This window comes from Aulonocara sp. 'chitande type north' Nkhata Bay, linkage group LG23 (assembly GCF_057382095.1).
Source record: "Aulonocara sp. 'chitande type north' Nkhata Bay isolate Kocher_YH1m ecotype deep benthic linkage group LG23, A_spYH_male_GT1.1, whole genome shotgun sequence".
Classification (NCBI taxonomy): domain Eukaryota; kingdom Metazoa; phylum Chordata; class Actinopteri; order Cichliformes; family Cichlidae; genus Aulonocara; species Aulonocara sp. 'chitande type north' Nkhata Bay.
Genome location: NC_141365.1, coordinates 48,610,115 through 48,637,585, shown reverse-complemented (window position 1 = coordinate 48,637,585; position 27,471 = coordinate 48,610,115). Strand labels below are relative to the sequence as shown.

Below are 27,471 nucleotides of genomic sequence, written 5' to 3'. Positions count from 1 at the left end.
ACAGAGCAGCTGCTTGTTATTATGCTCAGCGTCTGTTTACATTTTGACTGCACGATTGTGAGCTTTTTGTTATGCACAAACACAACATTGTTTTCTTTTATTTATGGAGCATTATTATTTAATAAATGCTGATCATTTATTCCTGAGTAATTGTTTCATGTACATCTACGCTGTATGTTAATAAATGTGCCTGTGTGAGATTTGGGACACAGCTTTGACTAAGAACTCTCTTTTTGTTCGTACTTTCTGGCTTTAAAAATATCGAGATATATATCGTATATCGCCATCCAGCTAAAGAATATCGAGATATGAACTTTGGGTCATATTGCCCAGTCGTAATATTGCAATAGGTTGTCCGTTAAACTCAAGCGGGGCTTGGGCCCTGGCACGGCGTAGCCACACAATCCTGGTAGTAGTGACGCTCGGCTATGACGGCGTGCGGGTTACCAGCTGGCTTTCTCAGGATAGGGCTCCTGTGTGAGCGGTCGACAATAACGTCTTTATCCATACCCAGCACTTCACGTAGTAGCACGGATACGGCCGTGGTGGAGCTCGAGTCCAGGCCCTCTGGGATCCCTATGATGTAGATGTTAGCTCTTCGCTTCCTGCCTTCATCACATTTATCCTTCAGGTCAGACAGCTCCTCCTTCATACTCTCTACTGTAGACTGCAGGGTGGTCACCTCATCGCTCCACATTGACAGCCCATCCTCAGCTTCTTTCACTGTAACCTTTACTCCATCAACTTCGCCGCACGTCGCCGCCATGCTGTTAGCGATCTCATTTCTCAGTCCTTGCACGTCAGCCCTTATATTGTCAAAATCTTCTTTCAATGCATTTCTGAGTTCTTCTTTTAACAGCGTACTAATGTCCTCTTTAATGGATTGAAGAAGCTCCAGTTTTAGAGCAGTAGGATCCACATCACGCGCGTCTGTTGAGTCTGCTCTTCAGCGGCCGTAGAGCTGGACGCTGCCCTTTGGCCATCATCGATACTCTCGCCCGAGATCGCACCGGGGCTAAAATATTCACCTGCTCAGCTGTTTTTGATCAGTTTGAGCCTGTGTGGTTTGATCAGGTGGAGGAACGATGTGATGCTATAAAGACATCATCTTGTCCAAATGAAGTTGTTCCAACACGTGTTTAAAAAGATTTTAAAGGTTGTCGGTTCCGACATCTTAGCGATTTTTAACAGCAGTCTTAGTTCAGGTGTTGTACAGCCTGTTTTAAACATGCTGTTGTACAGCCTGTACTAAAAACCTGATCTGGATCCTCTGTCTGCTCAAACTTCAGGCCTATTTCAAAGCTTCCCTTCCTGTCGAAGATTTTGTAAAAGATTATATTTGTTCAGCTGCAATCTGTTGTAAAGGTTTCAGTCTGGTTTTAAAGCTCTTCACAGCACTGAAACTGCACTTTGGAAAGTTCTTAATGATCTTTTATCAGCCACTGATCAGGAGACTCAGCTGTGCTTTTGGATCTGACCGCTGCCTTTGACACTGTTGACCACAGCATCTTGACCTCACCATTGGAGCATGGCGGCATCAAGGGCGCTCTATTAGACTGGTTCAGCTCTTTTATTAAATCGCATTATTACATTTGGGGCTTATATTTGACGGCAATGTGAAAAACAGCTGAGCTCAGTTGTACAGCGGTCTTTCTTCAAACTGAGGCTTTTATCTAAGGTGAGATCATTTATATCTTTTAAAAACCTTGAACGGGCGATCCACGTTTTCATGACGTCCCAGCTGGATTATTGTAACTCCTTATATGTTGGAGTTAGTGGGACCTGCCTGGCAAGACTGCAGCTGGTCCAGAAAGCTGCAGCTCGTCTTCTGACACAAGCTCAAAGACATTTATCGTCCCAACAACCACATATACGCTGGTCCCTCGCTGTAACACAGTTCACCTTTGGCGGCCTCGCTGTTTCGCTGATCTTTTTTGTGCAATTTTGCATGCTTTTGTTTTTTACAGCGCATTGTGTTCTGCGTCCTGATTGGCTGTAGACCATTGTCAGCCAATCTCGTGCCGTGTCTCCTGTACAGTACAGAATGTGTTCAAATTTACAGCAGTGTGACTCTGCAGTGCTGCACTGTATGTTTGTACGTTTTGTCCCAACAAACAACAATGATGACGAGACGTTTTGCACCTGTGGTAGCAGCCAAAGGCAGAGGAAGATGCTGACCATCATAGTTTCAACAAGGAGGCAAAAAGGTTGTAACTGTCCACAACAAGAACATCGTAAGGATGGAGTCAGCTTTGGCTTTGTGGCTCAGTGACCGCAGGAAAAAGAACATCGTGCTGGACACCAACATTATCTGCAGAAAAACTCAAAAGCTTTATGAAACTTTACCTGACAGCGAGGAGCCCAGGCCATGGACGAGTGCTCCTCACACAGAAGCTCATTTAATGCCAGCAAAGGCTGATTTGACACATTTCAGAAACACTTTGCTTTCACTCTTTAATAATGAACTTATTTTTCTATGAAGGTTTGAACTTTGTTTAAACAAGAGAGAAAAGTGTGAAAATGTTCATGCCTGTCTGAGAAAAGTGTAGAAAGTGTGCAGTGAGGGTTTAACTGCCTTAAAACTTCTATAATACTTGTAAAACATAAAGCTGCTACTTCATTCTGAGACTTATTTTTAGAACGTAACTCGATAAACGAGCGACTGCAGTAATGTATTGTGTTTATTTTGAAAACTCTCAACAGGATCTTCAGATTTATTTTGAAAGCTTTATCTGGAAAACACAAACACATAAGCAGGAAACAAAGAGCGTGATATGAAACGATAGACGTTTTCATATGGTCATCATATATACATCGTTCTATCGAACAGCCCCAGCTCCTGCTGTCAGTCTCTGTAAATCTGCTCTGAAAACACATTTGTATTCACTGGCTTTTAATACAGCATGAGAGTTATTTGATATTTGATGTGTGATATTAATATTAGGAGTTATTTTAATCGTTATTTTGGATTCTTGTACAGCACTGTGGTCAACGCTGCTGCTGTAATTAATGTGCTATAAACACAAACAATCTGCAGTTAAACATCCAAAACTAAAGATGTGATCGCTGCCTTTAGAAAATGTGCTGATGCACAAGATATCAGCTCCATTAAGGTGGAATGTGGCCGTGTTAGAAACATGTTGGAAGAAGTTTGAAGCTGAAACTGTGAAGCTGAGAGTGAAAGAGCTCCAGCGTCTGTCACAGGAAACTTTCTTATTTCCACACTGATGAAAGCATCAACCTTTGATTTCCTGCTGCTTTGAACGTCTGGTGTCTTGGTGCAGCCACAACAACCTGGTGCTGAATGCCCAGAAGACAGTGGAGATTATTGTGGACTTCAGGAAGCACACAGCCCCACTCCCCCCCATCATCCTGACTGACACCCCCATCACCTCTGTGGACTCATTCCGCTTCCTGGGTACCACCATCACCCAGGACCTGAAGTGGGAGCCCACCATCACCTCCGTCATCAAGAAAGCCCAGCAGAGGATGTACTTCCTGAGGCAGCTGAAGAAATTCAACCTGCCAACACGGACGATGATGCAATTCTACACTGCAATCATCGAGTCCATCCTCACCTCCTCCATCACCGTGTGGTACGCTGGAGCCACTATCAGGGACAAACAGAGACTGCAGCATGTTGTGCGCTCTGCTGAGAAGGTGATTGGCTGCAGACTCCCATCTCTGCAGGACCTGTACACCTTCAGGACACTGGGGCGTGCAGCTCGGATCTCAGCTGACCCTTCTCACCCTGGACACAGTCTGTTTGACCTGCTCCCCTCAGGCAGGAGGCTCCGGTCCATTCGCACCAGAACCTCTCGCCATAAGAACAGTTTCTTCCCCTCTGCTGTTGGACACATGAACAATAACCACATGACTGTCCCCGCCACTAACACATGACCCTACGCTGTGTCACTGCATCATTTCATGTCTGGCACTGATCACCACCTGCACTCATGTATATATCTCATGTATATCTCATGCACATATCTTTCTTTCTACATAGCACTTTAATTCTTATTGTCTGCACTGAAGCACCGCAGCAAATTCCTAATGTTGTAAACCTCAACATCTGGCAATAAACCCATTCTGATTCTGATTCTGATTCTGATTCTTTTATTGAGTCACACTGTGAAACTGAGCCACAGCTGAACCAGCATCCCTGTACAGCAGACACTTACAGCGCTTGGCTGCTTCCATTGGACCCTCTGCACAGAGCTTCAGTTTCCTCTTCTGGTCCCAAAGTGCAGAACAACAAGGTTTCAAACAGCTTCGTTCCAGCAGCATCAGCCACAGACATGCAGAGAGAATCCTTTGGTTGTGTTGTGCGTTTGCATATCTGCTGTCTGTGTTGCTTTGTGAGGATGGATCATCTCCTGCAGCTCCAGATAAACAAGCTGGACCTGAACCTGGTAGCTTCACTTAGAAGACACTTGTGACGGGAACGTGTGAGAAGTTTTGTGCAGACAAGTGTGGATTTAGAGTGTGGGACGAGCTCTCCACAGTCTTTGTGGAGATCCACATTCTGCATACTGCCTGTGAGAAGCTGCAGACATTTGTCCTCCAAATCCACTGAGCAGCTGCTCGTGGTGGTATTAGCTTCATGTGTGCGTGTTAGCATGAAGCCTCGGTCACACTCTGCTGTGGACACGGTCACGGACAGCTGGACGCCTGATGGACGAGTCGTCCTTCCTGTTAAACTTCTTTGAGCATGAGAATAACATGAGAAGCTCAGTGGACACTGTTCAGTGTTTTAACTCTCGCTTTCACTTCAGCTTCACCAACAACAGCACAAGCAGAGCAGCCCACTGCCTGCATGGCTGGGACAGCGCCCCCTGGTGACTGTAAACCACTACAACATGTAGACGGCCGTCTGCAGGCTGGATGTAGCACCACCGCAGAGACGTGCTGCAGCTCTGTTTAGTTACCCAGCTGACAGCAGAGGCTGTAGTTTACTGTTACCAACATGGAAAACTGAAGCTTCACCAGCTGGAGCTACAGAGCTGGAGAACAAAGGAGACTGAGAGGCCAGAATGATGTGGGAGGAAACATCAAGAGCCTGTTTGAAAGGAGACACATGTGGATGCTGTGCCGGTCTGTGGTCTGTCAGAAGTCAGCTGAGTCACACTGCAAGAAGCTGCAGAATCTCAGAGGAGGAGATTTGGAAGTGTTTGTGGGACAAACTGGACTCAAAGAAAGAAGATGTTTGTGAAGTCTTTGGTGGAGGTGAGCAGTGTGAAGCAGAACACATGCAGATGAATCAGGAGGGAACAAACTGAGTGGGCGGAGCTGTCTGAGCCCCGCCCACACAGACACAGCTTCTCTCTGGAACTAAACTTCTGCTTCATCTCCGCCTCTTTTCTTCATCCTCCACCTCTCTTTTCTCTTCTTCAGTGTTCTGCAGCCACGGAGCCTCACAGCTGTTAGCACGCCCATACTTGAGCAGCTAGCATTACCCAGCATGCCGTGCAGCAGTGTTAGTTTGTAAATGTGCAAGAATTCCTGCTCCAAACTGTTTCACAGAGTGCTGTGTGCCGTGACCTTTGACCTGCTAAAGACAGTCAGCTGTGGATTATTCATTGTTGTGTCTGATACTTAGAACTGTGAGGAAGAAGCTACACAGTTAATCAGGGTCCCCTCTCTCTGAATCAGGAAAGGTGGGCAGGCCGCGTGTGGGCCGCGGGCCATACGTTGAGTATCACTGTTTGAAATGTGAACATTGTTCTGCTGCAGTCAATGGACTAAACCAGAGAAGAAGAAAACAGACTTTACCATGAAGATCCTCAGTGTGGATCAGTATAATATCAGCCTGATGTCTGCAGTTTAGTGTCAGCACAACTTTCACATCATATTCATCTCAGCACAACTAAAACATGCTGACTGACCCCAGAGTTTCAAGTTTACATCCTGGACTCTCCAGGAAACCACACAGATGCTTCACTCCTGGATCCTGCAGCTTGTTGTTGATGCTCAGGTCCAGCTGTCTCAGATGGGAGGGGTTGGACTTCAGTGCTGCTGCCAGATAATCACAGCTGATCTCTGACAAACCACAGAGCCACAATCTGTATAAAGAATGAAAGATGTAAGTTTATTAGACAAAGTGCTTGAAATCATTCAGTGTTTCATCATCTGTTCAGAGCTGAAGAAGGTTCAGAATGTAGAAGTTTAGAAAATGGAAACTCCAAACAGCTGAAGCCAACAGGAAGCAGCTTCAAACAAACACAACAAGAGAAAAAACTCTGAATGTTTCACATTAAAGTCGAACATTTCTCATAAAAACAGGACAAAGACTTGAAAAAGTCGTGTTTTTCCTTCCAGGAACCACATGGCTTCACTTTTAAAGGTGAAGTGTGACAGAAATGGACATATTTGAAGTCCAACACCTTTTTCCAGTCACATTATTAAAGCAGACAAACTACAAGCTCATTTTCATTCCAACAAGTCATCTTCTGACCTGGACTAACAACACTGGTCTCTATGTGCAGCTGGCTGTGAGACCAGTGCTCAGGGAGCGTCTACAAAGTGCAACACTGAAAGAACATCACACACTCATTTGCTTCCAGCACTTTCACACAAACATCTACTGTCATTATTGTCACCAAACTCTGTGGATCCTTTATTGCAAATTCAAATGGGATCAAATGGTCAGACAAAAGAGGCTTATGAGGAAATATGATGAAATGTTGTGTATTAGCAGCAACTTATTGAATCTTTTTCCTCAGAAACCAAACAAAATGATTGACAAACATGTTTTTACAAACTCAGTGTTGGACTTGGATCAGCAGGATAAGCTGATGTTTAAAGGCATTTGAGTCTCGCTGTATGAGAGTCCAGTTCTTACTCAATATTTATGGATGATGTTCTTTCAGTGTTGCACTTTGTCGACGCTCCCTGAGCCTCACAGCCAGCTGCACATGGACCAGCTGACATTACCCAGCATTAGAGGCGGCTGTAAAAAATTCATGTTCCCATTTAAATGGTTTTAATTTGAATAAAACGATGTTGATTCATTCAATCCTGAATCGATGTTTAATATAAATGTATTTTGCCAGAATCTCAGGTTAAAGCTCACAAACTATTTCAACAAGCAGCAAACAGATAAAACAGTAAATGAGAGCAGCTAAACACACAAAGATGGAAACACAGAGCGTGGATCGTTCACTCGACGGCACGTACACGGACACGCCGTCGGGGCTGAAAGTGGACAGCTCACAGATCCTGAAGCTGCAGGTTTCATCTGTCTCCAACCAAAACTGAGTGAAGCAGCAGCAAAAGAAGATCCAAACTCTGCTTCACGTTTGATCAATATGCTCATGAATTCTCTCTGACTTTGGCTGTTCCTGCCTGCACAGCTCTCTCTCTCTCAGTGTACTCCAAGAACAGCTTCAAACATCTGTTTCTGCATCATTCACTGTTTATTAGCCACCAGTCTGCTGTTGTGTTCAGTGCTGTCGGCCTCTGACAGTAAAGCCTCATTTCTGCTGTTCCATGGAAACTTTTTAAAATGATGACAGATTACAAACTCTCAGCTGTGTCTGTAATCAAACCTCTGTAACTTTGCTTCACTTCAGCAGCATCAGCTCATGTTCACATGTTGCTTCATGGTTTGCTTCAGTTTTTGATCGACTGCAGAATATTTTGAAGGTTATCTGCTATAAAAAGCCAGAAGAGGAAAATCTGCTTCATGTGTTTCTGTTTGATCCTCAGTGACTTTGACACAAAGGCCTCTGCTGTGATGATCACACCTCTGATCAAGTCTCACAGTGTCACAACTGATAAATGATCAGAGTTAGAATATTTCTGACTGTCTGCTGTGTGCCGTGACCTTTGACCTGCTAAAGACAGTCAGCTGTGGATTATTCATTGTTGTGTCTGATACTTAGAACTGTGAGGAAGAAGCTACACAGTTAATCAGGGTCCCCTCTCTCTGAATCAGGAAAGGTGGGCAGGCCGCGTGTGGGCCGCGGGCCATACGTTGAGTATCACTGTTTGAAATGTGAACATTGTTCTGCTGCAGTCAATGGACTAAACCAGAGAAGAAGAAAACAGACTTTACCATGAAGATCCTCAGTGTGGATCAGTATAATATCAGCCTGATGTCTGCAGTTTAGTGTCAGAACAACTTTCACATCATATTCATCTCAGCACAACTAAAACATGCTGACTGACCTCAGAGTTTCAAGTTTACATCCTGGACTCTCCAGGAAACCACACAGATGCTTCACTCCTGGATCCTGCAGGTTGTTGTTGTAGCTCAGGTCCAGCTGTCTCAGATGGGAGGGGTTGGACTTCAGTGCTGCTGCCAGATAATCACAGCTGATCTCTGACAAACCACAGTCCCTCAATCTGTATAAAGAATGAAAGATGTAAGTTTATTAGACAAAGTGCTTGAAATCATTCAGTGTTTCATCATCTGTTCAGAGCTGAAGAAGGTTCAGAATGTAGAAGTTTAGAAAATGGAAACTCCAAACAGCTGAAGCCAACAGGAAGCAGCTTCAAACAAACACAACAAGAGAAAAAACTCTGAATGTTTCACATTAAAGTCGTACATTTCTCATAAAAACAGGACAAAGACTTGAAAAAGTCGTGTTTTTCCTTCCAGGAACCACATGGCTTCACTTTTAAAGGTGAAGTGTGACAGAAATGGACATATTTGAAGTCCAACACCTTTTTCCAGTCACATTATTAAAGCAGACAAACTACAAGCTCATTTTCATTCCAACAAGTCATCTTCTGACCTGGACTAACAACACTGGTCTCTATGTGCAGCTGGCTGTGAGACCAGTGCTCAGGGAGCGTCTACAAAGTGCAACACTGAAAGAACATCACACACTCATTTGCTTCCAGCACTTTCACACAAACATCTACTGTCATCATTCATGTTTCTGCTCCTCCTCATTTATATTTATTTTTTAATCTTGCACCAAGGGAGTGGCACTCCAATTTCGTTGTACTCTGTACAATGACAATAAAGGCTATTCTATTCTATTCTATTACGTCCTTTTTACACTGATTCTAAAGCTGTTAGTTTTATCTCTCTCCAAACAATATTGACTGAACCAGCAGCAAAAGAAGATCCAAACTACGCTTCACATAAACATCGTCATGAACTCACTCTGACTTTTGCTGTTTTGCTTCCACCAGGATAAAATCACACTTCATGCACAGCTCTCTCTCTCTCTCTCTCTCTCTCTCTCTGTACTTCAAAAACAGTTTCCCGTCTAAAAATCTGTTTTCTGCATTATTCGCTTGTGTAACCACGGTAACTTCTGACCCCACTTCCGCCAGTCCCTTTATTGTGGCGGGAATGAATCCTGTATAAGTTCCGGGTCAATCAGCTGCATGTCCCTGCTCCTCTGGCTGCTGTTGTCCCTGTGGTTGGTGTACTTGTCAGATCACGACAAATTTTGCACTACAGGCCAGTTGACAGCGTGCAATAACCCGGCCGATTCATTCATCTTTACACTACCTCACACTCGACTCAACGGTGAGTTATTTGTTTGTTTTGTCACAATTAATGTACATGCGGAGCCGCGATCGCACATCCTACAATGCCGGTAAGCTAATGCTAGGCTAGCGACAGTAAGTGCAATTACTAGTGTCATCTATTGAATATTGTTGTTTTTGTTTATTCCATTATGGCCGAATGTTGATTTAACGTATCTAGAGTTGAATGAGTGATTTGATTTTTGTAGTTTTGTCCGTTTTGGATGTTTTTTGTTACTTTTCTGATGAAATGCCGAAACGGCCTATGAGATTTTGCATTGAGTTAAATTCCATTTACATTATTGAATCTGTTGCGCAACACCTGTGATTAAATGAGTTTTGTAAATATATTTGATTAACTTTGGATAATATTTATTAGCTTTAACGCTGATATACTTTGATGGGACCCATGAGAATGTCTTTCTATAATAGTATTTAGAATGACATTCATTATAAGAGATGATGGTTTATTGATTGTTGTATGAAACGTGGCATTGATTACTTGACTTTGTTATTTATGTATTTATTTTGTCACAGCAGTAGAATGCTGTTTCATTTTCTTCTGTGAATGATAATTTCTGTTTTTTGACCTTGTTTAGGTCAGGTTTTTTTTTTGTTCTCCCGCGATCTGCCCTGATCAGCGCGAGATGGCGAGCCACCCGACCACCGCTACGTTGCGGTAGGAATTGTGAACCTATGGACTGAATCACAAATTGTTGACACATGACCTATCACAGGTCCATGGAACTAAACTAAATCACATACTGGACTACACCTCATCCCACCTCCTTTTGGAACCTAATAAGCTGTTTTGTATTATCAACATTATTTTTGTTTGTGATATATATGCATATGTTTTTATTTCTTTTGTACATCCGTCTATACACTTCTCATAACAAACATAATATATATATATTTGAGCTCTACTTTTGTTTCCTGTGTTTTATTCACACCCTCAGGCTCCATAGTCGAATCTTATTCTGATTGCTCATTGTCTATGAGGCTGCAGTCAGGCGCCCTGGTCCCTTAACCGCGTTACACTTGCTTGTTACGCACAAGTCTACCGTTGTTTACAGCGCTGTCGGCCGCTGTTTTTTTTCCTTTTACTTACTTTCGAAAAGAAAACCTAATTTCTGCCGTTCAATACTGAACAAATTTAAACTTTTTAAAATTATGCAAAACTGCAAAACGCTGTGTTTGTAATAAAAACGGTGTAACTTTGCTCTGCTTCACTTCAGCAGCATCAGGTAATGTTTATGTGTTTTTGATCTACTGCAGAATATTTTTATAAAATCCCAGGAAAATCAGCTTCATGTTTTTCTGTGTTTTATCTTCAGCTACTTTGACACAAAGGCCTCTGCTGTGATGCTCACACCTTTGATAAAGTCGCGAAAGTGCCAGCTTCCCTTTTATAGATACAAAAATATGTAAATATACTGATCTGAATTATAATATTTCTGACTGTCTGAGGCAACATTTCCCACATTCCAATCGAATTGAATCGAATCAATTCTAGAAATCAGTGACGATACCCAGCCCTACTTTGAATTGTGTTACACAAAAATAAGCAAAGTTTCTCGTTGTTCAGGCAGAATCGAGCGTTGAAGAATGAATTCACACGTCAATAAACATTTTCATCAGCACAAGCAGGACAATGAAAGCAGGAAATACCCCAAACTGCCATTTCTCATTCTACAACTTCAACAACTGCACATGAATTATACTTCATACTAGAGATGGCACGATACCACTTTTTTATGTCCGATACCGATATCATAAATTTGGATATCTGCCGATACCGATATGAATCCGATATAGTGTTTTTTAATCAACAAAACTGTTTTTTAAATATCTTGCTGCATTTTGTATAAGTTCATACTCAAGTTTAAAACAACAACTACACTAAAGCTATTCTGTTATACCTGTATACAAAAAAAATATTTCATAGTTCAGCAATACTGATCAATCTAATAAACTTAGACCTACACCATCCTCCCTATTCTGGTATTTTAAAGAGTACTTAGCGTAAATATTAAGCAACCTAACTAATAGGGTTCCAACTCCCAGCAACAACAAAATTAAATAAATAAAAAATAGGGAACCACCCCTCACGCGCCACCTCATGATGCTTAATCAACGTAATCAACCTTAATTTGATGCAGTGTGAAAAAAAAAATGCACAGAAATCAATTATTTTTCAAGAAATATTAAATAGATTCAACATCTTTCTTCAACAAAATTGCAGACTGCACAGATGGTACCTTCCCAAAGTAAAAAGTACTATAGCTTACTAGGGTATATATATTAGACTTAATAGTCACTATGTACAGTAATTGACTTCTATTCATTTTACATCAAATTAAAACTTTGGGTGTCAGATAATTATTTATTAAAAGCTAGACATTTTAAATGAGAATAAGAAAGAAAAGTATGTCTTTGTGCCCCCTTTTCCCTGTTAATGCCCTATCGGCCCCCCTGGCTAAACTTTGCTAGATCCGCCCCTGCACAGTTACCAGCCGTCAGCTACGTAGAAAAAGATCCTGGAGTAGAAAGTAATATTAAATACATTCTAACAACAGCTTATCAAGCTTAAACGTGCTGCTGTTGTTCAGCCGCTGGTTTCCTCTTTCTGGTGCAAAGTGGACCAAAAACAAACGAGAGACAGACTCGCGACAGAAAAGCCGATCAGCTGATTTAAGCAGTTTCACGATTGAAGTAGCAGCCGGAGAGCGAGAGGCAGTCGCTTGTTAAGCTTAACGTGGGAATGCTTTACAAACATTCAGAGATGGACTTACACACTTGCTTTACTTCTCTCGGGATAACTTTGTCGGAGATGAAATGCCGGGTTGCTAGCGAAGCTCCACATGCTATCCAGACCACCGACAGGTCCTGCATGCCACAGCTGCTCTATCACGTGATGCATACGTTCTGAGGTGAGTTACGGCGTGTTGCAAGTTTTGTGAGGTGCTTTCGTGATATTTAATGGATCGGATTACATTTTTTATTTTTCTCCGATATCCGATCCAGTAATTTAGGTCAGTATCGGACCGATACCGATATGTAATATCGGATCGGTCCATCTCTACTTCATACACAGACCCACAGTCTCTGATTGCTCTGAAATCTCACTGACAGCCAATAGCAATAAAGAAAAGTCCAGACTGACAGTCTCTGTGGGGTTAGGCAGTGAACTGCTCACGCTGCGTTAAAGTGCATCACAAACTATTGGAATTGGATCCAACTTTGTGAAGCAGATTTCTTCTCAGCTGCTGTTTTGAACATTTCCTCATGAACTGTATTAAACTCTGTAAATGAACTGAGAACTATTTCTACATTTGAAACTATGGATTCATTTTCCCGTTCACTTCTGTACGTTAGTGTATAAATGAATGTTAGACTGGGCTCCATGGAAACACTTGGACTGGTCTCAGCTGCCTTCTTTCTGTAGTCCTTTCTCTTCTCCAGCTTCTGTTTGAAATCCTCTCACAGAGCCTGAAACCTGCTTTGCTGTCATGTTTGGGCCTGTGTTCCTCTGCTTTAACACAAACCTCACCACAGCAGCTGTGTGGGTCGTCTCTGTAGCAGCCCGATCAGCTTCTGATACATGAACATCGTCACAGCTCCTAACTTCACCTTTATTAGCTTTGACATTCATGTCTTTCTTTTCTCTGTCTGTTTCCACACAAGCTCAAAGTCTCTGCAGCCTGTTTTTATCTGCTATCATCAGATCTCCAACAGCCTCATTCACATCCCTCACACACTCTACAGCCTCACCAGTACTGACTTCATCTTCACTGACTGATGGAGCACAACATGAACCTGTGGAGGCTGAAAAGCTGTCCTGTCAAACATCTCCCCGTCACCACTCCACTTCTGTCAGCCTTTAAATGAACCCTGCTCAAGTCTGTCACTTCTATTTGGAGCCAAGAGGAAAAACTGTTGTTCAGTCGTTTGGAAAGACACAACATTTCTGAAAGCACTCAAAGACACATTTCTCTTCAGACACATCCTGAACATTTAGGAACTAAAGAACGTTTCAAATATCAAAGATCTGAAATATAGAAAAACAACAACAGCTGCAGTCAGTGAACTCACCTCAGAGTCTCCAGTCGACAGTTTGGACTCTCCAGTCCAGCACACAGAAGCTTCACTGCTGAATCCTGCAGCTTGTTCTTACTCATGTCCAGTTCTGTCAGATGGGAGGGGATGGACTTCAGAGCCGAGGCCACAACTTCACAATGAGTCCCTGAGAGTCCACAGTCAGCCAGTCTGTGATCATAGAAAATACAAAATGTGTTATTATAAAAGCAGAAAGTCTGCATTATAAACACAGACTGAATGTATATGAAGACAAAACAGAGTGAGGTCATAATCTGATGAACATCTGCTCTTCACATCTGTGCTTCAGCTCCTCTTACTGTGTTTGACATGACACAACGATTGAGTCTCTCTCAGACCTGCAGACTTTTAATGAGAATCTTTGTTTGGCTTTAATCTGCAGATGAAGGAGGAAGATGGTGTCACATTTAGGCTTCCATAACGTCCACAGTCTGTCACTGAGATCTGATCCAGAGTCAGAGTGAAGACACACATGTGGACTGTTTCCTGTCTTGAATCCAGAACATTTTGAATGAGCTCAGCTCAGTGAAGAGTTCCAGCTGGAAAGACGATCTCTGTTTGCTACCTGCTGCTGTCAGGTACGACTGTTCACGTCCACACTCAGGAAAAATCTGCTGACTGTCACCAAACGGAGCAGAAATCTCATCACTGGACAATAATGATGAATGAACTCAGAGCTGCTGATATCACATCTGATTTCAGGGGAACTAAACACAGAAATGATTGGCTCGTTTTAGCTTTCTGAGCCATTAGTCTGCAGGTTTATCACTAGTTGGCAGAAACAGACTTGTATTAATGTTCAGCGCTTCAGTGTTTATGACTCCAGATCCAGGTGACAGCAAGTCAAAATGATGTTACCTGTCTGTGTCCAGCAGCAGCCTTTGAATATTGTTATAAACTCACATGGATCAGTTTGTCTTTGATTGGTTTGTAAAGTTCAAATTCATTTATATTCATCAACTCTAAATGAAAAATGTTTTTCTTCTTCTATGTTTATTATTAGAGTAACAAATTCTTATAGTTTCCTGTTGTTGAGAATTTCAGTGTAAAACCACTCGACCTGTGCATCACTGCACACTGTGAAAGTATTACTGCAGTCTGACCACTTGGGGGCGCTTTTGTCTCTTTTGCTCTGAGCCTTGGGTTTATTCAAACTGATTTTAATAAACTATTTTCTGCAAGTTGAAGCTTCATCTCCATCTCCAGTGGTTGTTGCATATTTTATGACTATATTAGTAACAGTCAGAGAGTTTAGAGTAAATTAGATCTTCACGTTTGATTTTTGACACAACATAAATGGTGAGCCAGTGTCAGAGGAAGTGACAGCATCCACCGAGGACCAGGGGGAGTGGGAGGACTGGGGGACCAGGCCAACAAAAAGGTGATCACTGATACAGGTCAGCAAACATTTGCTCATTTGGTGTCTTAGAGCAGACTCCGCCCAGCTTTGTCGTCCATGGTTGCTCTTTCAAAGGAATCTAGTTACATATTATTTTACTTAATGATCTACTGACACCACTGACTATGCAGGACAACCCCACGTCTGGAGCCAGTGCACATGTGCAGTTCAATTCCTGGGCAGGTTCTGAAGATGGCCGAGCTGTCGAGGACAAAGTTACTAATGTGAAGCTAATGTGGTTAATCAAGATCTTCATAACTATGTGGAGCACAGTGTGCTTTCATCGTGGAGAAATCACACTGAAGAACTCGGCACACATTTTGGGGGCCTTTCTGTTTGTTGCTACAATCTGCAAATTTCATTAAAAGTTTAATAAACTATCATCTGGTCTTTATTTTTAGTTAGCACATACCTTAAAAACTCTAAGCTGTAAGCTAATGATAGTTATATAACAGCAGATGCATGCTGGTGCAATAAGCTGTATGTTTTATTTTTGATCTGATTAGTCAAATAATCACAAAAATAATTGTTTGTGGCAGCCCTACTGTGACCTCAAATAAGAAATGATTGCAGTTTATGACTGAGTAACTAAACTATCACCAACTGATAATATTAATGATCACATCTGGACTCACCGAGCCTTTCTGCAGTTCCTCACAGCTGCAATCAGTCTCAGTCGTCCGTCCTCTGATGTTTTGTACTCCTTCAGGTCCAACTCATCCAGAACCTCCTCTGACATCTGCAGCATGAAGGCCAGAGCTGAGCAGTGGATCTCAGAGAGTTTCTTTGATTTGTTCTCTGACTTCAGGAACTCTTGGATCTCCTGAGATAATAAGATGTCGTTCATCTCCATCAGACAGTGGAAGATGTTGATGCTTCTGTCAGGAGAGGATTTTGTCTTCCTTTTTTTTAGATTCTTGATGACTCTCTGGATGGTTTCTGGACTGTTCTCTGTCTGACCCAGCAGACCTCCTAAGAGTCTCTGGTTGGACTCCAGACAGAGGCCATGAAGGAAGCGGACAAACAGGTCCAGGTGGCCATTTTTACTCTGGAGGGATTTCTCCATGGCTCGTTTAAGGAAGTCATCCAGAGATGACTCGTTGTATTTTATTCCCAGGAAGTCCTTCAGCACCTCTGTCTTCCTGTTGGTGAAACAGTGGAACATGTAGACTGCAGCCAGAAACTCCTGGATGCTCAGATGAACAAAGCAGTAGACTGGTTTCTGGAAGATCACACACTCTCTTTTGAAGATCTCTGTACAAACTCCTGAGTACACCGAGGCCTCTGTCACATCCAGACCACACTGCTCCAGGTCTTCTTGGTAGAACATGATGTTTCCTTTCTCCAGATGTTCAAACGCCAGCCTCCCCAGCTTCAGAAGAACTTCCCTGTCAGCCTCCGTCAGCTCCTGTGGACTCGTCTCATGTCCCTCGTGGTACTTGTTCTTCTTCCTCTTTGTCTGAACCAGCAGGAAGTGTGAGTACATGTCAGTCAGGGTCTTGGGCAGCTCTCCTCTCTGCTCTGTAGTCAACATGTGCTCCAGAACTGTAGCAGTGATCCAGCAGAAGACTGGGATTCTACACATGATGTGGAGGCTCCTGGATGTCTTCATGTGGGAGATGATTCTGCTGGACAGCTCTTCATCACTGAATCTCCTCCTGAAGTACTCCTCCTTCTGGGCGTCAGTGAAGCCTCGTACTTCTGTTAGCCTGTCAACACATGTAGGAGGGATCTGATTGGCCGCTGCAGGTCGGGAAGTTATCCAGACGAGAGCCGAGGGAAGCAGATTCCCCTGGATGAGGTTTGTCAGCAGCTGGCTGACTGATGACTTCTGTGTGACATCAGACAGCAGCTTCCTGTTGGTGAAATCCAATGAAAGTCTGCTTTCATCCAGGCCGTCAAAGATGAACAAAAGCTGAGAGACAGCCAGCTTCTCTGCTGTGACCTTCTGTAGTGTTGGATGGAAAACATGGAGCAGCTCCAGAAGACTGTACTGCTCCTCTCTGATCAGGTTCAGCTCCCTGAATGAAAGCAGAACCACCACACTGACATGTTGGTTCTCCAAGCCCTCTGCCCAGTCCAGAGTGAACTTCTGCACTGAGAAGGTTTTTCCAACACCAGCCACGCCGTTGGTCAGAACCACTCTGATGGGTCTCTGTTGGTCAGGTAAGGCTTTAAAGATGTCCTGGCACCTGATTGGAGTGTCATGGAGGGCGTCCATCTTGGAAGCTGTCTCCAGCTGCCTCACCTCATGTTGGCTATGAACCTCTTCACTCTGTCCCTCTGTGATGTAGAGCTCAGTGTAGATCCTGTTGAGGAGGGTTCTACTTCCTGTTTCATCACTTCCTTCAGTCACACGTTCACATCTCCTCCTCAGACTGATCTTATGTTCATCTAAAACCTCCTGCAGACCAACATCTGCTGAAAGAAAGAAAAACAGAAAGAAAACTCTTCAATGTCTGAACAACAACAAGAAGTCCAGTTTTCAGAAATGAGTCCATCAGCAGACAGATGTTCAGTCTTACTTTGTACACAGCTGCTCTGACTGGCTGTCTGCAGTCCAGCTCTGCTTCTGGATCTTTCTCCACACTGGGGACAGGACCAGTCTCCTGATGAAGCAGACTGGTCCCAGTATGAGGAGATGCACTGTCTGCAGAACCAGTGTCCACAGCTGGTAGAGACTGGATCCTTCAGGACGTCCTGACACAAAGCACAGCAGGACAGCTGCTCCTCCTCACAGACACCACTCCTCTTCCTCTTCCTCCCTCTGTGAACACATTTCTTTATCACTAAAATCATTGACTGTCAGTGACAAACATCCAGATTTGATGACACTGTGCAGAAGCTCTGATGGTCACAGAGAAAAGTCAAAGTGGAGAAACTTGTGTTTGAGTTCAGAATCCAAGTTTCCTTTGCTGTTCCTGCCTGTCTTATTAAACACAGAGTGATCAGCCTACAAACTCCACAGTAAAAGCCTTCATCACAGAGCTGATTATGTCCTTCACTGGATGTACTGGAAGTTTGGGATCCATCACTTTCAACTGACCTTTGACCTCCTCTAAAATCTGTGGTGGAGCAGCGGTGTCACATTCAGAGCTTTCAGCTTTATTTTGAAAGAGTTCAGTCATCAGGAAGTGAACTTCTGGGTTCTGATTTCCTTTCTATTATTTTACAGAAGTGAAGAAGAAGAACTAAAAGCTTTGAAATGATCTGAGTGATATTTTTGAACATTGCCACCAAATTGAGTTCAGCCTCCAGCAGTAACTTTGTTTCATGATGCCTCCCTGATGATGTGATGTTTGATTACAAACCTGTTTATGTGTTAGACATTAATCACATGAACACAGGCAGAAAAAAGAAGCCAATGAAACAAATGACAGAAACGTGTTCATTCACTGCCATGATCCATATTTGATATGTACAGATGTTTGTAAAGAACACGTGTGCAGCGCTTTGTTCTGAGTATCTGCTGTCAGCACACAGTGCAGCAATAACTACAACCACACGTTTCTGTAGATCCTGAACATCAGCCTGGAGGAATCTGACCTCAGGTCTGCACACAGAGGAGCTTCACCTCTGGGATGATGCTGGCTTCAGCTCCTTCTACAATCAGGCAGAAGCTTCTGCACCATCAGGACACAAACAGAGAGGAGCTTCTATCCTCAGACCATCCAAGTCCTAAATCAGAACATGCTCCCCTCATAGCATCACCATCAGGGTTTAAACAGGACCTTACATCATGTTCTTGTCTCACTGTCATGTTTCAGATCATACCTGATTCATTATGACGTCACACGCTGCTACACTGATCCTGCTGCTTCATTACTGCTGATATTACTCTGCTCACTCTGTTCAGTTACTCTGTTTACATCACTTTGCTCATTTGCTTTGTTCTGCTTGCACTGCTCTGTCAGTACATGCTGTGCTAATGTGGCACAAAGCACTTTAACATTACATCTGCACAATGTTTCATTATTTCATTTAATGATTGTTTCTAATGTTTTGTCCAGTCACAGGAGCAGCTCAGCACATTTCACTGTGTTGTACGTGTATGACGATGCCTGTGACAAATAAACAGCCTCGGACTCTTCAATCTTCTGCATTTCTTTGGAGATCAGCTCAGTGGCCTGTTGAGACCATCTTTCTATTTCTGATGACTCAGTTCAGATTATTATCCTGATACTTTCTTTTAAAATGTGATGAAATCATTTATCTGATGTTCTGACACAAATACACCAAAACAATCCCAAACAGCACAAACCACCACGTTACACACAGTGTAATAAAAATACAGGCAACTACAAATAAAAACACTTTAAAAATATAAACTAAAATTACAAAGTGGTCACAGAATTTCAAACACCCGTAAATGAGTCAGCAGCTCTCTTACATGGTCAGCTGAGCTCCATGATTGAAGAACATTGTTGCTGCAGGTTCATGACTGAACTCTGGAGGATCTATTCCTTTGGACCAGTCACTCCTCACAGACACACAGCTGGATGCTGGAGACTGTGACCTCTGACCTCTGCAAACACAAACACATCACATGAATTACTGATTAATCTCTGTTTAAAATCTTTTAAGCAGCTGCAAACACACAAACTGGATGATGTGATGGTTTCTGTCAGTAATAGTTGTCTCAGATTAGAGTACAGACGGCTGCAGAGACGTTCACAGCAACAGAGCAGAAATCATTACCTTGGATTGCATTACTACTATGATTGATACTAGCATTATCGTACCCGGACCACCATTAGGAATCATTTATGATGTCACTGGCAGAACATTTATAGAAACAACCTTTGAACTCTGAGTCAGCAGCTCTCTTACATGGTCAGCTGAGCTCCATGATTGAAGAACATTGTTGCTGCAGGTTCATGACTGAACTCTGGAGGATCTATTCCTTTGGACCAGTCACTCCTCACAGACACACAGCTGGATGCTGGAGACTGTGACCTCTGACCTCTGCAAACACAACCACATTGCATTCATTTCACATCAATTAGTACACCACAAAAGGCATGCAAGAAACACAGTATGAAGGCAAACTTCTGGCTTCAATAACATTCAACAGGTCAGGTGGAAACTTTTCTCAGATTTGATTCATGTTTTTATAGAACGATCCAGCTAAAAAAAATATACCATTAGGTCAGGGGTCAGCAACCTTCAGGACCCAAAGAGCCATTTGGAGCCAGTTTCCACACAAAAGAAAACACTGGGAGCCACAAATACTTTTTGACGTCTAGAATGAAGATAACACTGTATATACTGTTTTTTACCTTTATGCTTTGTGTGAACAACTAAGGTGTGTTGCTTATGAAATCCATGGAGTGCTACAGAGAAAATTACATGTTATTTATGTAATGAACACATTTGAACTCTTAAAGAAATATAACCAAAGGAAAGACACCCAGCTGAACTAAAATGATGTAGCAAACAAAAGCTGCTGTGAGCCGCCACCCTTATATCTCCTTTGGGCTTTTGGAGCCTTGACCTGACTTTTAAAAAATAATTGGAAAAAAAGCTCTATGCTGCTGAAAGATGAAAAATAGATATTTGCAAAATTCTGCCTAAATATGTATTTTACCTGGTTAATGTGTGTGGCGGGGCGTGGTCTGCAGCGCCGCTGCAGGGGAGCCGGACACACCTGACACACCGCCTTAACGTCTGTGCTGTTGTGTTGGTGTGTATCGGGCTGTGAGCTGCAAAGCTACAGCTGGCTGTGTGCGTACAGCAACCGTGTGAAAAGTGGTCAATAAAGAGAAGCTGAAAAGCGTGTTCATGCAAACATCGTCGGGTCTGCCGTGATATGTTTACAACGGGACTTCTGCTCCTGAACCTCTGCGCACAGCGTCTGCAGGTCGGGGCTGTACGAAGTCACTTTCATCTTTACAGGACTGTAAGCTGTCGTCTGTGAGGCGTGAGCGGTGTTTGTTTTTAACATAGTTCACGGTGGAGAACAGCTGCTGACATAATGTGGATCCGAAGATCCATAATTGGCCTTCCTGGGGCTGAAAGTCTCGATAAATGCACGGCGTTTCGGCGGGTACACCGGCTTCCACGAGTGTGACGCTTATTTGAGCGATGAAAAAATAAAAAAATATAATTTTATTTTTATATTTCAATATCACAAAAATCTTCCAATTTAGAACTAGAAGTTAAAAAAAGAACATAAATAAAATACACTTCAGCTAAATACTTCTAATTTATTTTCCCAAACCACGAGGAGCCGCACTGTAAGGACTAAAGAGCCGCAGGTTGCCGACCCCTGCATTAGTGTTAGTCAATGTTGCAACTGAACTGAAAAACAAAAGATTTTGGTCCAAAGAAACAAAGTCACTATTAATACAACACAACCCCCCCAAAAAGAGCCATGTAGACCCCGGGCTCTATGGGTCTTGTGCTCGGAGCTTGTTCCTGTGCTGCCATGATTAGTGCCTCTGTGCTGTCTTTCAGTCCAGCTTTGTTCAGCCACTGGTAGGATTTCTGGATGTCAGCCACTTCCTCTGCCTGCTGGTGGTGCAAACTGTGTTGTTCTGAGTTTCATTGGACGTCTTTGTCCAAAGCACCAGACAAAGGGCAAAGTAGATGCATTTGCATCAGCAGGAAAATACACCCCAAACTAGCATCATCATTATACAACTTTAACAACTGCCACTAAATGATACTTCATACACAGACCAGTGTTAGGTTAAGTTATGATGTCACTGGCAGAACATTTATAGAAACAACCTTTGAACTCTGAGTCAGCAGCTCTCTTACATGGTCAGCTGAGCTCCATGATTGAAGAACATTGTTGCTGCAGGTTCATCACTGAAGTGTGGAGGAAGTATTTCTCTGGACCAGTCACTCCTCACAGACACACAGCTGGATACTGGAGACTGTGACCTCTGACCTCTGCAAACACAAACATCAATAACTGATCAGTTCTCTCTGACAGCCATATGATCAGCTGATCCCTCTGTGATATTGTGTCTGCCTCATAACGCTGACAGGTCAGCCAATCATCAGCCAGTTTTTTCTGTCTCTGAATGAACTCAGTTTGTTCTCAGCTCTTCTCTCTGATTCTGCTGCACTGACTTCACTTAAACTTACAGAGTTCAGATCTTAGCAAGAAAACAAGTCAATAAAAATCAAACTCAGATCAAACAGTTTGAACCAATCACAGATCAATGATTCTGTCATGGTTATGTTGAAATGACTAATAAAGTTAGTAGTGTTCTTACATTGTTGCTGCAGGTCCATGACTGTAAGGTGGAGGTGTTTGTGTAACTCCGTCACTCCTCACAGACACACAGCTGGATGCTGCAGATGCTGCTCCGTCCTCTTCCTCCATCTTCTTGATGTCAGGGTGGAGTTAGTCTGAGAGGTAAACACACACACTCAGAGGTGCTGTTGTACTGGAAGCATCACACTGACGGCTTTCTAATGTTGGAGCTTTGGCCCTAAAGTCCAAACCAGTTATTTTAGAGGCTCAAAGTCTTTAAAAAACACCAAAACCATCACATTATTTAATAAGTACATGATCAGGTGGATGAAGGAACTCTGTTATTGGACCTGCTCTGTGTTCTACATATGATCAATACTTCAAATATCTGTAAACATCTCATCTTATATTTGTTGCACTTGGTCACATCTGTCTTTAAAAATAGATTTTTAATGTCACTGAGAGTTCTTTTCTACCTTTATTGATTTATTTTGGAATAAATTAAATATAAAGGTGCCAAAAACTGCCTGCAGCTTCTGCTCTGTGACAGGAAACTACTGTCAGGCTCAAAATGACTTCAGATTATTCATCACAGAGTGTTTATAGATCACAGGACACGTTACAGTTTTACTGTCGATGTTTTAGTTTAAAAGAATGACGTGATAAGATCTTACTGTGAATCTGCGCGCTCATTGGCTAATACCCTGAGACTGACAGGTGGTTATCCAATCAGCGTGCGGCCTCACACGGACATAAAACTCTTAAAGTTTGTTTTTGAAGGGATTTTCAGATCAGACCTGATGTTTCTGCCTACAGCCTGTTTACCGATATAATCAATATTAGATATCAGAGCAACAGAAACCTCGGTGATCAGGACGCCGGCACTGAGAACAGGAAGTGGCTCAAACGTCGCACTTTCATAAAGGCTGTATCCCAATTCAGGGTCTGTAGCCTTAAAGGCTGCATTTTAAGGCCGATTACGTCATAGTGGCGCACCGAAGGCTTTCCCAATTCAAAGGCTGCTCGAAATGCGTCCTTCACAAAGATGTCTAAAATATGTTCTCCTTCATTTCTGTCAAACAAAGCTGTGTGAAACGTTTCCAGCTGTTAGTATCATGGTTGCTAGGCAACCGGGGCAGCGCGACGGAGGCTAGACCGCCCATTTCACAAGCCTCGTACTTCCGGCCTTAGCGGTCCTTGAGTACGTGGCCCTTGAGGATCGTTGAGGCTGCAGAACCTGAATTGTACGGTGCCCCTCTGATGACATGGCCCAAAAATAAATAAATTGTGGCCACAAAATACTATTTCGTGCCCTCGAAATACTATTTTCGAGGGCACGAAATAGGTATAACGTGCGCATGAAATGCTAATTTGTGGGCATGAAATGGGTATAACGTGGCAATGAATTACTCATTTGTGGCAACAAAATAGATAACGTGCACATATCATATTGATACAATTCCTGGACAGCTGCGTAGAGACACAAGCATGAGAGTAGGCTAAACCTATACACCGTGGACAGAGACGGTATGAGTGAGTTTTATTTTAGGCTGGGAATGAGCTACAATGCATTTTGAAAAGCCTGCAATGCAAGGAACCATTATTACGGAGAGACATTTAAACAGGATACTGAGAGCCCAGTTGCTTTACAGGGCCTGGACGCCGGGATAGATTTTATTGTCAACCAACTGCAAGGGCCTGGGAAGGATCACGGTTATTGGTCAAGTGTTTCGTGCCCACAAATTAGCATTTCGTGCGCACGAAGTAGTATTTTGTGGCCACAATTGATTTATTTTTTGGACCATGTCATCAGAGGGGCTCCGAAGAATTGGGATACAGCCTCTGAGATAGAAAGTGTGCGACCGTGAACTCGACTCTCTTTATGACACATACACACACAGACACACACACAGACACTTGTTTTCAGATTTTAGTGAGGACACCAAAAAGCCTCAAAAATATCCTCAAACTCGTGAGGACGGCCATTTTGTGGGACTCTATTAGCCCACATAGTAGCATACCAACTCTTTGTCCTCACAAACATGTCTAAACAGGTACACACACACACACAGACACACACACAAACAGGTTTGTCAGGTTCCTCGGCTCGTTCTCTGCGTTCAGTCCATTGAAGGTGATTATTGAGCCAATCACAGCTACAGAGCTCACTGTGACTCTTCTTCTCTCTACAGTCACACAAACAAACACACTCAGAGACTCTGACAGCAAAACTACAACAATGTGGTGTTAACACTCACCCTGCCTCAGCTCCACCGTCCTCCTGCTGCTCTGACGGAGGCTCAGCTGTTTCTCTTCCTGTTCCCACCTGCTCGGGTGGCTCCTCCCCTCTGCAGTTACAGGAAATCAGGTGTGTGTGTCTCTTGTTGAGACTGGTTCTTCCTGCTCTCTATCATCACATTGGGTGTTTCCAAATTCAGGGAGAGGATGCTTCGAATGCCACATTTGTAGGAAATTGTATCACATGGACGCGACGAAGGCTGTTCAAATTTGAAGTCTTCCAAATGCGTCCTTCATTTCCCTGAATTTGAAGGATGGGTCAGGTGTGTCCTTTGTGGCCCAACATATCCCAGGATTCATTGCGGGCCATACAGGAGATATTTTTCTGATAATGATAGTGATCGAAGTGGGAGTTAATGCAGGAGACGAACACTTTCAAATGTAAGTATATGAAAATCTGGTGGTGCAAAAGTTTTTATAGCGGGTGTGTTGTTAGGCTCTGGGCATCTGCATAGACATGTTCTTTTTTTGAGAATGTGAGGACAAACTTGAAAGAGAGACACTGTGAGAGTGGACACATCCACACTGCTGCTGCATCTGTGCTCACCACGATGGCCTCCTTCAGAGAGATGGAGGACTCACTCTGTCTTCTGGCTGATGTAAGTGTTCAGCTTTGAACAGCTGTCGTTCCAGCTGCTTTTAACTTTGTAGTTTCACATTTGTACAGACTTTATATTTTTTATAGACGTGTCATAAACCAGTCCTTAAATCATTTTCATTATCACAGATACAGTCTACACTCTGCATCATGAGCTGGTCAATATCGCAAAAGTTGTAATTCGTTTCATGTTTCATGTAAACTGCTCTGAGGTCACAGTGACACCAGCAGATGTAGTTACAGCCTCTCTGTCCCCACCATCCCGGCCCACGTAGACCGCAAAGGCCGGGTCCTCCGAAGGATGCAGCCGACGAATTGGAACACAGCTCATGTCTGACAGCAGTTTGAAGAGGAAATGGATTCTGTTCTGTTCTTCACTCATCACCTACCTGACAGCTGACACCTCACACCTGTTTCTCAGCTGCAGGTCAGACAGGAGGACACACAGAGGATGGAGGGAAGGAGGATGGATCTGCTAGTCTGAAAGTTGGTATGTCAGTTTCTGGTCAAGTTTTTGTTCAACAGGAAACATAAACAGAAGCAGGATTCATACCAGCCTCCACTTGAACAGCAGCCTGCTTAAACTGTCTGCGTGTCTCTAGCTGATCTCTGTCTCCTGCTGATGTCACAACGTCTCCGTTTTATTTGAACACTGGAGGTGAAGATGGCAGATTGTTGGCTAAAATGGATGTCTGTGGCATCCTGCATTTAATGTTCAGCATCTTTGTGAAAAACCCTTTAAAAGTTGTTTAACATGTCCAAAAATCCAAAACTGTTACAGATTACAAAGATGTTGTTTCTATGAGCTCAGGCTGTACTTGCTAGTTCACATTTCGGTAGTAATGTTGATGATGAGGATCATTATTTGTCATTGCTTTAGTTTTTATTCCACTGTTTCAAGGACATGCACTTAGTAGGGACAGCGGACTGGACAGGTCTTCAGTCTGTCTCGCTCTAAGACAGCTGGGTTAGGCTCCAGCGCCCCCGCGACCCTGAAAAGGATCAGCAGAAGTGGATGGATGGAGGGTCAGTTTGTCAACATTAGAAAAACAAACATACTACCTGCCTTAAATGTGAAATGGACGGGCTTTATGTTTGCTCGTTGTTTGCTAAAGAGACTTTTCTGCAGCATTTCTCTCCCGACTTCTTTGTAGCACCTTTCACTGTCACACATTTGATCTTTACAGCAGGGCTGTGCCATATCATATACCATACTATAGAATTTTGACATAGTAGCTATATAATGTTACTCCTACTTTATAGATCTCCATCACCCGATCCTCCGAAAACCTCTTGGAGTTGGCAGCACTCGACTGAGCCATTTTGTGCAGAAGAAGATTAAAATGATGCTTTAAACTCCAGATGTTATCTGAGCTCAGATCCTAAAGCCAGACCTCTGCATCTTCATTCTTGTGGAAAAGCAGAGCAGATGTTGTTTTCAGGAGGATGCTGCTATAATGGCTTTAGTTCCTTGCAGGTAATTATGACGACAGCGGAAGCAGCAGGAACAACAAACAGCCCAAACTAACAGACAAACTATTAATGAAAGTCCAACCCAATCTCCTCCATCCCCGTATCCTCCACTATTTGCATCTTCATCTGTGAAACCTGCAGAGCAGAAACAGTGTGTGGACAAAGTTAGCCGGTATGCAGACATGTTTGCTTTTGTTACAGGAGTTTGAAACACATCTGCAGCTCATTCAGAGGCTTTGGGGCCGTACACACTTCATTTTAAATCAGTACAGCCGATCTCACAGCTGCTGGATGTTTCTTTGAATCATAAGAACATTAAGACAAACAAGATGATCATGAAAATCATATTAATGATTGATTTGGCCTACGTTTGATGCTGAACTGCAGTAGCTCCTGACATTGTGCTTTTATTTCGTCTGGATTAGTTTGCAGCACTGCTGCACAGTTTACATTAAAGTGCACTTTTGCAGAGCAGACGACCCCCTGCACGACTGATGGGGTGAACCAAGGCCCTGCATCAGACAAAGAAGCATTATTTCAACTGTGAGTCATGCAAAGCAGCTCTAGTAGAGTCCTGTAAATGAACAGACTGGATCCCTGTAACGTACCACCTCAGTGACCAGTGGAAACATTCAAATGTTCAGGTAGTCATCCTAACTGACTTGGGGTTTCTGCCAGTGTGTTACAAGTGAAGCAGCTCGCCTGGTCTACACACTGGGACTCGTTTCTTTAAATCACCATTAATACAGTTTCAGCTGCTGACACATTCACTAGTGGGTAGTAATTAAAGCATGCTGCACCACTCATGAGTGCTATCATTCAGCACTCTCATTCATTTGTCTTAAAGCTGGTAATTAAACTCCCTGATGCCTCACTCTGTCTCACTCTTTT

At 43.1% G+C, this 27,471-nt stretch overlaps 1 protein-coding gene across 1 annotated transcript in view; it reads right to left on the bottom strand.

The window, feature by feature from the left end:
• The window catches only part of LOC147302878 (protein NLRC3-like), a 238,239-nt gene that overhangs the window by 52,088 nt on the left and 158,680 nt on the right, over positions 1 to 27,471 (bottom strand). The window contains exons 7-8 of the mRNA XM_086284402.1: positions 8,170 to 8,346; positions 5,886 to 6,062 (exon numbers count right to left, since the gene is read on the bottom strand). Coding sequence (XP_086140528.1) covers positions 5,886 to 6,062; positions 8,170 to 8,346 — 354 coding nt within the window. The remainder of the gene's footprint in view (positions 1 to 5,885; positions 6,063 to 8,169; positions 8,347 to 27,471) is intronic.